Consider the following 14,538-nt stretch of genomic DNA (forward strand, 5'->3'; position numbering starts at 1 on the left):
GACTAAACTTGCTTCCTTCAATAATTACAAGAAACCTTTTCCACCACCAATAGCAATGGCTAAAGATGGTATTTATTTGCTCCCCCACTGAGCAAATTAGGCACAAGGCCGTTTTAAATGTGAGGTAAAAACCAGCTCCCCTAAAAGGGGTCACTCTGGTTACCAAAAATAATAATTGTCCCAGTATAGAGGGTTTCCCCTCCATTGACTGGTACAAATTATCTTAAGTGCAGTATCTGTCGGAACAGATACTACACTTTGATCCTGTCGCCCGGGCCAGTCTGGCTTTTGGCAATGGCTAAAGATACATTACCTGAAAGTACTTCTTTCAAACCGCTTGGTTTAATGTTCACATTGAACATGATTTGGAATATATATATATATCGGGGAGTTAAAAGAAAAAGATTGATTCTTTAAGAGGATACTTGTCAGGATAATGCAAAACTCAACAAATAGCTTTGAAATAAGAAAACAACAATATAAAAATATATATTAATGCATATAAAATTGTTTATTTATTCATTTTTTTTTATAGAACTCTTTATATCATATTTCTAAACCTAATGCTTATCATCATCAGAAGAGAGAAGATGTTAGACAACATATTAGGGATGTGATGTCTAGCGATAGTTACATTTGGAGCAAAATAATTGGGCGTGTGAGGAAAAGGGTAATATATTGAATCTGTTGGGGGAGGGAAATGGGAGAACTACAGTGATCTATGCGATAGTTTTCCCCATTTCATTTTTCATTATCTTTTTTTCTTTTTCAGCTCTGTTTAACCCAGCATCATTGGAGGGACACTAACTTCTACTAAGGTTGCTCCTTTCTCCTTCTTTCCCCCTATCACTATGTTAGGTTTTATGTGCCCATTTTCTAGGGACGTAGCTGTAGGAATTGGAGAGTCATAGTTTGGTATATGTATTTATTTATGACCAGTGACAACTATCATTACTAATCCTCACAATGTTGCATCACTATCAACAAACTCATTAACTCTTATGCTCAAGTGATCTTTGAACCGTAATAAGCAGCTATTTATTCGTAAAAGAAAAAAAAAAAAAGAAACAGAGTTGTCTCCCTTGCAATTTTTTTTTTTTCCTTTGGGCTTTGGTAAGCAGCTACTTATTATTAGGGCTAGAACAACATCATATTCTTTTCATTGTTTTGACTCTCGAGTGTGTATCCATTGATATCTTATATGCTTTTATATATAGTGATGTGGTTCTTGGCTGATTAAATGTGTGGGATGTATTTTTTTTTTTTTTTTTTTTACACAGGCATCACCACATTATCGAGGCCAAGAGGCCACTCAAGGATAAGGGTTAAAGAGTGTACAGTAGAAATTGGACAATATAGTAATCATTAGTAATGAAAATTCGGTAAATTTGATAACTTATATAGAACGGCTCATCAAGAACTTATTTACGTTAGACTTGAACACAACCATATTGTAGTCAGTCGGAAAGCAGGAAAACGGAAGACAATTCCACAGGCGTGCAGTTCTAAGAAAGAAGCTTTGTTCATGGAATCTACGTTTATATATACTCAAGAGTCAAAATAATGATAAGAATATTCTCTTGTCATAGTCCTACTTATAAGTAAAAAAAAATAGTTAACTTGGTCTAGACAACTGGTAATATGAAACATTTCTAAACCAAAACTAAAAATCATTGTGAGGAAAACATTTTTTACATATTTATATTAAAAACATATAAAAATATAAAAACATATAAAAGGAATTGTTGTTTACCTTGAAACTAAAATTTTATTTCTTTCTCTGTATAAGTTTAGAAAATGTGCAAATAAAATTTAACAAGCCGCGCGTGCGTGGTCCCCCTCTGGTGCTGCATGTGAGATGACGCCACAAAAAATAGTGAAGAAATGATGAATGTGAGAAGTGTGAAGGGCCAACCTTGCCTTCACATTTTTGCCAAGTTTCAGAAAAATCTAATGAATGGGACAAAAGCTATGGGGTAAAAAGTGTCATTTTTTTGCAATTTTGGAGCTCCTGGGAATGCTGAATCCCAGTGAAAATGGAAAAACGATGCAGTTTCACACCTTAAGACGTATATTTGAATTCAGCACCATGGAAAACTACTATATAGGTATACATATCTAGTTCTTGAGTAATATGAAGAAAGAGCTCCAAAAAGGCATGTTTTTTTAGCCCTAAAATTCTCAGAGGGATGTGAACCAGAATTTTGCCAGGGTCGCCCATACTGAATTTATATTAAGAACAATAACTTCCACATTTTGGCCAAGTTTCAGGAAAATCTAATGGATGGATCAAACGCTATGGGGCAAAAAGTGTTATTTGGGGGCATTTTTTACCTCTTTTGAGCCCCTGGGGACGCTGAATCCCAGTGTAAATGGATAACGGTGCAGTTTCAGGCCTTAACACATGAATTGACTACTGTGAAAAACCACTATCTAGTCAGACATATCAAGTTTTTGTTGAAAAATATGAAAAAAGAGCCACAAAAAGAGGCGTTTTAGCACTGAAAATCCCTGGGGACGCAAACCAGAATTTTGTCAAGGTCACCCATACTAGATTTATATTAAAAACAATGGGCTCCACATTTTGACCAAGTTTTAAAAAAATCTAATAAATGGATCAAAAGTTATGGGGCAAAATGTGTCATTTTTGGGCATTTTTGAGACCCTGGGGGTGCAACAGGAATTTTTGTAAAAAAATTGTTTTTTACTGTGCACATCTATTTACTGAAATACAATTTGTGGCAAAATTTCAGAAAAAACTAATGGACAGTTATCTGGCAATAGTCTGGACTAACAGACACACGGACGCCACTGAAAACATAGGTCTCTCTCCGATAAATCAGGGGACCAAAAATTTAAATGACATCACTGCATCCTGGGCAACTCCTGTTAAATACAACTAATTTATGATGAAATAAGTTAAATATTGGCTGTTTTAATTTTAATAATTAACTTCAGAATACAATGAAAGCTGACATATCAAACTTTGATTCTGACAGGCCAATTCTCATTTGTTTTTGGCACTTATAATATTGACTTTAATTACAATTAATAATAAAAAAATGTAGTTCCATCAAGATAACTGGTAATATAGAATCAGCAAGGGAGAATAACTTATATTTTTAAGTAACTATAAAGAGTTTATTTTTTTATTTATTTTTTAAAATTTTCTTCCTTTGAAGATTGTAACACAGGATATGGGGCAGCCAAACCAGCTGCCAACATTACCCTGCTTTTTATTGAAACCAGCCGAGAGTTCTTTTTAGTATCCTCATTGTTCCCTTAAGTGCAATTGTCTGGATCTCTTGTGCACTTGATTCACCAGGAATATTAGTTAGGTAGGACTTCAGGTTCTTCTTTATAAACCCTGTGGTACCTATAATAACTGGTATGATTGATATCTCCCAAACATTCCAGTTTCTTTTTTGCTGTATAAGTTTGAAAATATGCAAACAAATAAAAATTAAAAACTAAAATGACTTTATTGCATCCGGGGCAACACCGGATAGATACAACTAATCATATACAAGATGATGAAAGATAAAATTAAAATAATTTATTTTCATTTTCCATATAAAAATAAATACAAAACCTCAAAAACTGAAAAGAAAATGTGAACGAAGGAGAACAATTGGTTTGAACGACAACCAATTTATTTTACTGCTCCTCACTTCTCAGGTTGGTCAATTCCAATCGCAAACTTAGTAATTTCTCACTTAAATTTTCCATTATTTCTAGAATTAGAAAGAAAAGAAGAAAGAAAGGTCAATTAAAGAACTTTTATGTGAATGCAATCAGTTTCTTTTACGTCAAAATCAACAACTGATAATCTATATACAGGATGACCCCCCAAAAAAAACAAAAGCTAAATGGAGGCCATCTAGAACATTTGTGTAGAACAGAGAAAAAAAGGCCAAAGACCCTAGTGTTTTGATGTGATGTTTTGAATATAATAAACTAGTTATGACCAAAGTTTCATTTCATTCAGACAAAACACTAAGAAACAGGGCCTAATTAGAGTTGGGGGCCCCGTTTTTTTTTGTTTTTTTTTTTGGGGGGGGGTCACCCTGTATCTATAAAAGTGAAATTGTTTGTGTGTGTGTGTATCTGTCTGTGTACATTTCCCTACCAAATTACTGTCAATTTTAAGTCTAAAGATTTGAGATTTGACATAAGGGGTATTGAGATTTGGGAAAATCTTTTTAAGTGGTTTTCGGCTAGAAATTTGGCTGTCAAGAGGTCAAAGTTCAACGATTTTACCTTTGAAAACTCTACCAAACTCCTCTGTCAATTTTGGGTATTAACACTTGAAATTTTAGACGTAGGTTTCTTGGACATGGATCAAACTTTTTAATTTGATTTGAGCCCAAAACAATAAATTGGGGTTCAAATTTTTAAAAAATTGAACTCTCAGCCAATTTTTGGTCTAAACATTTGAAATTTTACATAAAGTGTATTCAGACACAGGGCAAGCTTTTTAATCAGTTTTTGACCGAAAATTTGGCTACCAAATTGAAAGAGTTGGCCTTTGAAGACTCAACCAAACTCCTCCGACAATTTTGAGTCTAAACACTTGGAATTTTAGATGTAGGTTACCTGGACATAAGTCAAACTTTATATATATATATATATATATATATATATATATATATATATATATATATAGAGAGAGAGAGAGAGAGAGAGAGAGAGAGAGAGAATAAATGACAAAAAGTTATATTCCAAAATTCATGTTGCCATCTTATAATTTATTCCTTTAATTCAGTTGGAATATAACTTTTTGTCATTCATTTTCTATATTGCTCTGAAATTACATTGAGCTTCTTATATAAGGATTGATATATAATAAGAAAATATATTTCTACAGAAATATATTATATATATATATATATATATATATATATATATATATATATATATATATATATGCACATAAAGTTATGAACAATACATTGAGCCTGAGCAAAGCCAGACTGAGCTGTAATATTTAAAAGTTAAACCAATCTATATCTCTATCTATATTAGTTAATTAATTAGAATGCTTATTAAGATGAGTATTATTTATTTATTTATTTATTTATTGCGGACTATTATCCTCATCTTTTACTTGTTGTTTCACAACGTTTCGGCCAACTATTCCTCTGCCCTTCGTCAGGTGGTAACCGCGACGGGGTAGGAACTCAAAATCTCCAAACTGCATTCTCAGCAATTACTGCCATCTATAGTTGTTGTCATCTCACCACGTTTTGGCCAAGTAAGCCTCTGGCCAGCTTTGGGTAGGATTGAAACCGCTATCTTCAGACAATTCTCACCTGGAACCATAGATATTCAACATCACTCTCCACTGCACCACAGGCCCGAAGGGCGATCAACGTTGGATTTTTTTGGTCTTATAAATTCACGTTTATTTTTTGATCTTCCATTGTCGGGTCCGTATCGAATGGCATATATCATTTAATTAATTGGAATTCATTATTGAGATGAGTATGATTTATTAATTTATTTATTGCGGACTATTATCCTCATCTTTCTTAGTTGTTGTTTCCTAACATTTCAGCCAACTATTTCTCTAGCCTTCATCAGGTGACTACCATGCTGGGATAGGAACTCCGAATCTCCTAACTGCATTCTCAGTTGTTGTCGTCTCACCACGTTTTGGCCAACTAAACCTCTGGCTAACTTCGGGTAGGATTGAAACCGCTATCTTCAGACAATGCTCACCTAGAACCGTTGTGAATCAATGTCTCTATCCACAGCGCCATGGGCCTCGAAGGCTATCGAAGCCAGTAATTGCTGAGGATGCAGTTAGGAGATTCAAAGTTCCTATCCCGTCACGGTAACCACCTGATGAAGGCCAGAGGAATAGTTGGCCGAAACGTCATGAAACAACTACTAAAAGATAAGGATAATAGTCTGCAATAAATAAATGGACTATCTATCTACTATTATATAAAAAGGAATTTTGTCTGTCGATGTGTGTGTGTGTGTGTGTGTGTGTGTGCTCATTCCCTATAGACTATAGACGGCTGGGCCAGTCTTTATGAAATTTTACACAAAGGTACTTTATATGCCTGGCAGTGTTCTTAGATAAGTTTTTGTATTGAAATCTCTTCGATAAGTATCGATAATTGGTAACCGAATCAATCCAATGAAAGAACTAGGCGATTTTGACCAAAGTTAACACCTTACACAGCCTAATATCACACGCGCATTTCATAAGTTTTATTACAACACAAGCCGAAAACCCGACACATACAATCAACAGTGGGTTCTTTGATATGACAGGGGTGTGTTTGAAATAAATGTTTTTGTTTAAAGCACAATAGCACTATTATACTTAACTGTTTTATTTAAAACTTAAATTCAAGCCATTATCACCACACAAGCAGTAAGGCCTGACATATAGAATCAACAGTAGGTTCTTTGATATGACAGGGGTGCATCTGAAATTAATGCTTCTGTTTAGAGCACAATTGAAGTATTATCTTTGACTTTTGCCTTTTAAGCTTTAATTCAAGCCATTATATAAAAAATAATTTTATAAAATCAACAGTAGATTCTCTACAGTGCAATATAAACTACAATGTATTGTGGACTAAGTCACTGCAGGGAGGCATATGAAGTTTCCTCTCAGTGCACCACGATGGGTCACCAATAAGAGCAGGCAATCAATCGGTTTGATTGAAAAATTGTCAATTTTGATGACAATAAAAATATGGGAGTGTGAAAAATGTGTTGATCATAATTCATTCCCGGGTAACGTCAGGTTTCCCTGCTAGTTTTAAAAGTGCAAAAAGTTGGAATGGCATGAGATGTCTTAGAGTTATTAATTTACGTTTGCTTATGAGACAATGTTTCAGTATAGACAGGAATCTGGATAGGTCCAAAAAAAAAAAAAAAAAAAAAAATCACCATGTTAGGCCCTATCAGCATTCCCAGTGAGGGCACTTCAGATAATCGGCCATAAATCATCCCTTCCTAAAGTAAAAGATAATGCCTGAGAAGATGGCCTCCTGAGATCAAATAGATCTTACACTTTGTATCAAACAAAATAAGTATTTGATAATATTTATTTGCATATAACGATTACAATAATTTTTATAAAAAGGATAAGTACTTGGTTCCTAATGCAATACTGCAATGTAAGAGCCACATCTGTGGAGGTGGTGCTCAAAGAAAACTCTTGCCTTGACAGAGTACAAAATGGACTTTACAATCTAATAAAAAGATGATCTCTTCTATTGTCAAAAACCCCTTTCTCACAAAATAGACAGTTATTCTTTCTCTATTCTATCATTACTTTTATGGAAGGTACCCAACTGAACTCCAGTTTGTTTGTTTTTTCTGTAAAACATTCACAGCAAGAACTCGCTTAATATTAACTCCCATTTAATATTGACAATGCTTGCACCCATATTTTCATCAGTCGAAATGAATGTATCTCTCCTTGGGGAAGCCCCTTGCTTTGATAAGCTCCTAGGCTGACTTGCACCCCAAAGTCTACAATGAAATACTTACATCCAATCTGCTGCTAAAGTCGGTGAAAAAAATTGGATCATTTTAACCCTATGCAGATTAAACTGGCTTCAGTTGAAGGAGGAAGTTTTATGGGAATAGCAAATTCACAAGTGGTCCCCAGTCGCTTGTATATCCCCTTTAGGAGAGATGACGATGTTAGATTTTTGCAGTTCCCACATGAGGTGCAGATGTCCTCCTACATACTGCAACTAGTATCCCTAAATGGACACTTATCTGGTACTGACCAGGCTCAACATTGCTTAACTTTGGTGATCTAACGAGAACCAGTGTGTTAACATGATTATGCTGTGTGATCTTTCTAATGCTCCAGAAAGTACCTGACTCTTGATGCAATCCGTTAATTATATGAGAGTTAGATACGACCTAAGATGAAACACTTCTGCCACATCTTGGGAGGTGACTCTCAAAGCACTCTTTATTGTTTAGTAAATGTTTAAAATCGACTGTGATCTAATGAAGCGATGATCTTTTCTGTTTTTCACAGCCTTTAGTAGAATAGATGTTGCCACTCTTTCTCTGCTCTATTGTTACTTCCATGGAAGCCACCCGACTGAGTACCAATCTCTGATTTTTATCTTAAGACATTCACATGGAAGAAAAAGATGACTAAAATAAACGGACATCCTCATACAAACCTGCTTTCAATTCTGGGTGGGCCTCAATTTGCTTGACAATATGAAGGGTTTTCTCTAATGGCGTCCAGCTAATAGACTTTCCCCAATCCTCTTGGATTTGAAGGGCTTCATTTTCCTGGAGGAGAAGAATATAATAAAAATTAACAATATTTTCTTAGATTTTCAATTGTTGGCCTCAGTCAATTACTTTCTAGAAGGTAGGCTCCCTCTACCATGCTAGAAAATCACTCATACCAGAAAATATATAGAGAGATTTTTTTTTCCTGGTCCCGTCAGCTATGAACAATTAAAAGTGTAAAATTGATAAGGTTTGCGGCAAAACAAAGATGTTGAGTAACATTCCGTTTTGACTCCGTTATCTAGGGTCCAAGGTTCAATCCTAACTACAGGTGACATTAACTAAAATAAAATAAAAATTACTCAAAATCTAGCCGGACATAGCTGACAGAATGAGATCAATTTACCTGCAAGGAAGAAAGTGTTCTGTTTGAAATTTAGTATGGATTCTCAAGTACAGGATAACATTAGGTAAAGTTATCCAATATGGCCCAAGTGTGACGACCATTTTGTATAGCTTGTTATTCTTTAGCTAATGCTTATATATTCTCAATACAAAATGTATATTTCTCAATAGATTTTAATTTGAAATGATTTCTCACATAATAATATAAAAAAAAAAAAAAATGTTTTTTAATGGTTACAGTTTTTTTTTCTCACAATAAACTCACACAGGGATTTAGTGACTTTGCCATAATGTCTTGAAAGTAAAGCGACAGTTTTGTAGCAATAGATTAAAGTTTAAAGATACTAAAATGAAAAGAAATGTACATACTGTTTAGTGGAAATGTCATCAATTATCTCAAAAGCAAGATTATAGTTTTGGAAAATATATTATTCATTGAGCATCAAGCCGAACATGCACAGGACTCTACAATGTGAGTGAAACCGTCGCATTTGCGAGTGATTTTTCAAAGTGGCAACTAGAAATAATGAAATGCTTATCTTTTGGCGATTGTATTTCTTTCACCGACAATCTTCCAAAGCTCACTACTGAGTGAAAAATATCTTTTCAACTTTTTTTTTTAATAAAACGAACAAAGTTAAATTATTTAAAGAATAAATGTTTAATAGAACAATATACTTTTTTTTAACAAAGGCTGTTTAAAAAAATATCTGAAGAAATTAGAATGTTTATACCTTCAAGTATCAACATAAAATTTGTTGTATATTTAGAATTACACTTATCAAAAAAACAAAAAAAACACAGAAAAATCTTTATGATATACATACTCATCATAGAACGAAGATGTCATATTCTAAAAATCATATGAGTTTGGCCAGTAACTTTTCTATTTGGCTAGTAAACGAAAATATTTAGTTGTCACAGGTCAACTAAAGATAAATTTGTTCATAATTACTCAAAATCTAGCGGGACATAGCTGACGGAATGAGATCAATTTACCTGTGAGGAAGAAAGTGTTCTGTTTGAAATTAAGTATGGATTCTCAAGTACAGGATAACATTAGGTAAAGTTATCCAATATGGCCCAAGTGCGACCACCATTTTGTATAACTTGTTATTCTTTAGCTAATGTTTACATATTCTCAATACAAAATGTGTATTTCTCAATAGATTTTAATTTGAAAGGATTTCTCATATAATAATATTAAACAAAAGAAATGTTTTTTAATGGTTACAGTTTTTTTTCTCACAATAAACTCAACATAAAATTTGCTGTATATTTAGAATTACACTTATTAAAAAAAACCCAGAAAAATCATTATGATGTACATACTCGTCATAGAACTAAGATGTCATATTCTAAAAATCATGTGAGTTTGACCAGTAACTTTTCTATTTGGCTAGTAAATGAAAATATTTAGTTGTCACAGGTCAACTAAAGATAAATTTGTCCAAAATTACTCAAAATCTAGCCGGACATAGCTGACGGAATGAGATAAAGATAAATTTGTCCATAGAAGCCTGATGCTATTAGTATTAGTGAATTAATAAATGTATGGATGAGTCTAAGTGCAGTAATATTTCAGTGTATTATTTATAAATTTGTATAGGTAAATAGTTTTCTACTAGTTGGAAGAAATTCAATATGAATCATCTGCTTATAGTAATGATTTTTTTTTTCCTTTTCATCTCAAAAAAGGCATACTGCCACTTGGGAAAAGAAAGGAGAAAGGCAAGGGTATATAAACACCAGGACAGGAGACACCATCACAACCATAATCAAGAAGCCCCCTCTCGACACTGAGGAATATTGCAGAACTGGTAAAAGGGATGCCATTAACCGGGTTAAGTGTGACATCTGTGATTCTTGGAATCACATACAGTGCACCAGCATCAACATTTCATTGAAAGATCCCCCAAAATGAGGAATCGATGCCTCCGTTCAGTCTTGAAAGACAAAGGATACTCCCTGTAGGGGCAACTCCGTGTGAAATTGTGAGGCAAGGGTTGCACAATCACCAACCACACCTCCCTGAATCGGCACTGTTTGAGTCCAGTGGCAGGGAAAAGTCCAAGATGACTGGAAACAATACCAAGACAAGTGGCGAGCACATACAGCACCTAGAAGTCCCAAATGGTCATCCATTTAGTACTGACCAGATTCAATGTTGCTTAACTTCAGTGATCCAGCGGTAACCGGTAACATAATGTGATTATGTCATGTGTAATGAGGAATGGCTATGTGATTATTGCACACAGCATCCCTTGTGCTTAATACCCTGATAGATGGTGCCTATAGAACCTGGCAGGTGAAATTTATGGAAAGCTAACCTGAGTTTTAAAAATATTCAAAAAAAAATATAAATTCTTCTCTGATGAACACAAATCAAATGTTATTTATTTAAACAAGATATCACCAATATATTTTGCCCATGATAGTCCAAATAAACTATAAAAAAAAAACTTTTATGAAGCTGAAGCAGTCAGTCATAAAAGCGATGTGTAATGCCCCGAGTTACCCTAAATATATATTTTATCTATCAGTTTTTGTAAGCAATCATCAAATACAGGGTAGAACAATAAAATTGTCACCCTAGAAAAGACGACATGATTCCATTTCAGTTTGATAAAAACCGGTTTTCTTTTTTTGTTCTAGAATATCTACTAATTGGCTAATTGTGTACAAATCCCAAGAGTGATAAGAGCTGAAACTGACACAATGTTCAACGAGCAAGGTCAGAGATGTGCCACTGTACAACTCATGCTCTCTATTAATCCAAGTTATGACAACAGGACCATTGCCAGCACCCTCAAAATGCATCGCTGGATTGTAACAAATAACAGGGGCGTGTCCAGGGTGATGAAAACAAAGCTTCCAGCCATGACTTTAGTCTTCGGTGTGGTTTTAAGTGAAGACATCATCATGCCACCTCACATCTTCGATGTTGGCTTCACAGTCAAAGCCAAAGTGTACTTGGATGTGCTGAAGAGTGTGGTGATCCTCTGGTGCAATCAGGTAGTCGCTAGCAGACCCTGGGTGTAGCAGCAGAACTTGGCGCTGGTCCACAAGTCCAAAGAGACCCAGGCTTGGCTTGCGATGACTTTGTACCCTTTTCTCACTGACCTAAACCTACTGAACTAGTTTGTTTGCTCATTCGTCAAAAACATCACCAACATGACCTCTCATAACACCAATGCTAGTCTGATTGCCACCATCCGTCAAGCTCCCGCCAGCAGTTGTGGAAAAGGCATACTTCCAGTTCTGGACCCATATCGAGGCGGTGATTGAGGCCGAAGGTTATATTAAATAGATGTCAGCTCTACTACACAATCAAATTACCTGAATTGATTTTTTCAATAAAAGTTTAAAAATAAATCTGTAGTGTTGTTTTCTTTTTTAGGGCGACACTTTTATCGTTCCACCATGTAGTGGCCAATCATTATTACATGGTTAGTTATAAAGCCTCTTTAAAGAAATTAGAGTTGAGTCCTCTTTAGGGAATTAAGATAAAAAGTGGTCAACTTTAGTGTGCATGCAACATTCCAACTTCCAGTTGTTGAATACTTTCCGATTGCTTACTATGTATGCCTGCTGACATGGCATTTATAGGCACTTAATTTCCTTCAATTCTATGTTAATTTTTTTTTTTTTTTTTACATAGGCATCACCACTTATCAAGGCCAAGAGGCCACTCGAGGATAAGGGTTAAAGAGTGTACAGTAGAAATTGGACAATATAGTAACCGTTAGTAATGGAGATTCAGTAAATTTGTTAACTTATATGGAACGGCTCATCAAGAACTTGTTTACGTTAGACTTGAACACAACTATATTGTAGTCAGCTGGAAAGCAGGAAAACGGAAGACAATTCCATAGGCATGCAGTTCTAAGAAAGAAGCTTTGCTCATGGAATCTACTTTTTATTTACAAAATACATGGAATTTAAAATATAAATATGGATAAATTCTTAGCAATGAAGGATGAAACTACCCATTTAATAGTATATTTTTTAAAGTGATTTTTTTGGCATTTATATATATACATATATTTATAAGCAAGTCAAAATATGTTGATTTTCTTTATATTTTTTTAAAAGAAAACCGCTTTAAAAAAACAAATATTGCATAATTTGCTATTAAACCTGTTATTTTTTAAAAAATTTGATCTTTGCTCCTTTAATTGAAAAAAAAAATTAGGGTTTGAATTACAGTTTTCAAGTCGTTATAAGCTTCGAAAAATAGTAAGTTGAATTATTTAAGTTCTGATCATCATTTTTAACGGCCACTTCTGATACACACCTACTGATTTACTGTCCATTTCTTTACCGACATGCCACGTGATTAGAACTTTATAACGAGAACGTTATTTTCATGGCAACTGCTTGTCTGAGCTCCAATCTATGGTGTCCCCTGGCTTGATTTTCATGAAAAACACTCGTCTAGCTGAAACCACTATTAATAATTTCCTCCACTGTTTATTTGTGCCTAAACCTAAACGTAGATTCTGGGGTTGTATTACTGTACACATAGATTCGAAAAAGTTGTCAAAAAACAAATATATAACAAATAAATGTTATCAAAGGCAAGATAAGTTACTTTTCTACCAAACTGGATATATTTTTCGTGTTTTTATTCAATGCAACATGTTTATTCAGCTCGAAAACCATACAGTGTTTACCGATGTATTGGAACATTCAAGATGGCGTCTTATTCTCTCTTTAACACGGTAAGTGTGGGAAAAGATGTTATAAATAAAAAACGGATAAAATACTGTTAAAAACTCGCTCAATATATGTTACCGTGACATAGGTTGACATATATTCGGCGGGTTTTTAATAGTATTTTTATAGTTTTTTATTTATAACACCTTTTTCCATACTTATGGTGTTAAAGAGGGTGTGAGACGCCATCTTGAATTTTCGAATACATTACATCGCCGATGTATCGGTAAACACTGTACGTTTTTCGAGCTGAATAAATATGTTACATTGAATAAAAACACAAAAAAATATATCCAGTTTGGCAGAAAAGTAACTTATCTTGCCTTTGATAACATTTATTTGTTATATATTTGTTTTTTGACAACTTTTTCGAATCTATGTGTACAGTAATACAAACCCTAGATTCCTTCTTAGAACTGCTCGACTGTTCCCTTTTCCTGCTTTCCAACTGACTACAATATGATCGTCCGGTCGTCCAACGTGAGCGCATTTTTAATGAGCCGCCCCGGCCCCGCCCCCTTATATAATCCAATTTACTAAATTTCCACTACTAATGATTACTATGACATTTTTCCTTGGCCACTGTACACTCATTAACCCTTATCTTCGAGTCCAGGTAGAAACACGAAAACAAAATTAAAACATTGGCAAAAGCGTGCGCGACTGAACGTGGACCGTTAAAAGTTAATTAACAGCCTTGGGCCTTGAAAGCTCCTTTTCGCCGAACAAATGCTTTTGTTTTAACTCACTTCTTGAAGTTGTCCAATTTCTTTTATCAAACGTTGAATGTCACGGACAGTTGTATTGTAAGCGTTTTGTATTTGCATTAATTCCCTAATGCTTTTATCAATCTTTTCGTCGTCCTCCATTTTTGATGCTACTGTTGTTGTTTTGGTTATATGCCAGCAGCGTCGCTTATGAATTTGAAAAGAATTTAATTAAATAAAAAAAAATATATAAATATGTGGAAAAAAAATGTTGCTAATGATGTAAAACCTTTTCGCATGAAATTAGATTTTAATTCTCAAACATCATTAAATTTTAGCTAAAACAATATATATATAAAATATATATATATATATATTATATATATATTTTATATATATATTTTATATATATATTTTATATATATATATATATTTTATATATATTAGATATGAGTATTTTGAATTTCAAGGCCGC

General features: G+C 34.0%; 1 protein-coding gene across 1 annotated transcript; it reads right to left on the reverse strand.

Annotated features, from left to right (window-relative positions):
• Positions 1–3,534: 3,534 nt before the first annotated feature.
• LOC145256231 (uncharacterized) lies at positions 3,535–14,264 on the reverse strand. The gene is made up of 3 exons (XM_080114874.1): positions 14,106–14,264; positions 8,175–8,289; positions 3,535–3,734 (listed from the first exon to the last, which is right to left on the reverse strand). Exons 1-3 carry the CDS (start codon positions 14,223–14,225, stop codon positions 3,658–3,660), a joined length of 312 nt encoding a protein of 103 aa, XP_079971000.1. The 5' UTR covers positions 14,226–14,264; the 3' UTR covers positions 3,535–3,657.
• Between the last annotated feature and the right edge of the window lie 274 nt (positions 14,265–14,538).

Source organism: Euprymna scolopes, chromosome 32, assembly GCF_053919585.1.
Source record: "Euprymna scolopes isolate OS-2025 chromosome 32, ASM5391958v1, whole genome shotgun sequence".
In the NCBI taxonomy this organism is placed as follows: domain Eukaryota; kingdom Metazoa; phylum Mollusca; class Cephalopoda; order Sepiida; family Sepiolidae; genus Euprymna; species Euprymna scolopes.

Excerpts from the sequence above, each read along its gene's own strand:
- LOC145256231 (XM_080114874.1), bottom strand. The coding sequence starts at position 14,225 with ATGGAGGACGACGAAAAGATTGATAAAAGCATTAGGGAATTAATGCAA. Across the intron at positions 8,290-14,105 it reads AAATTGGACAACTTCAAGAA|GAAAATGAAGCCCTTCAAAT; the intron begins GTGAGTTAAAAC and ends CTTCTCCTCCAG. Across the intron at positions 3,735-8,174 it reads CCACCCAGAATTGAAAGCAG|AAATAATGGAAAATTTAAGT; the intron begins GTTTGTATGAGG and ends TTCTAATTCTAG.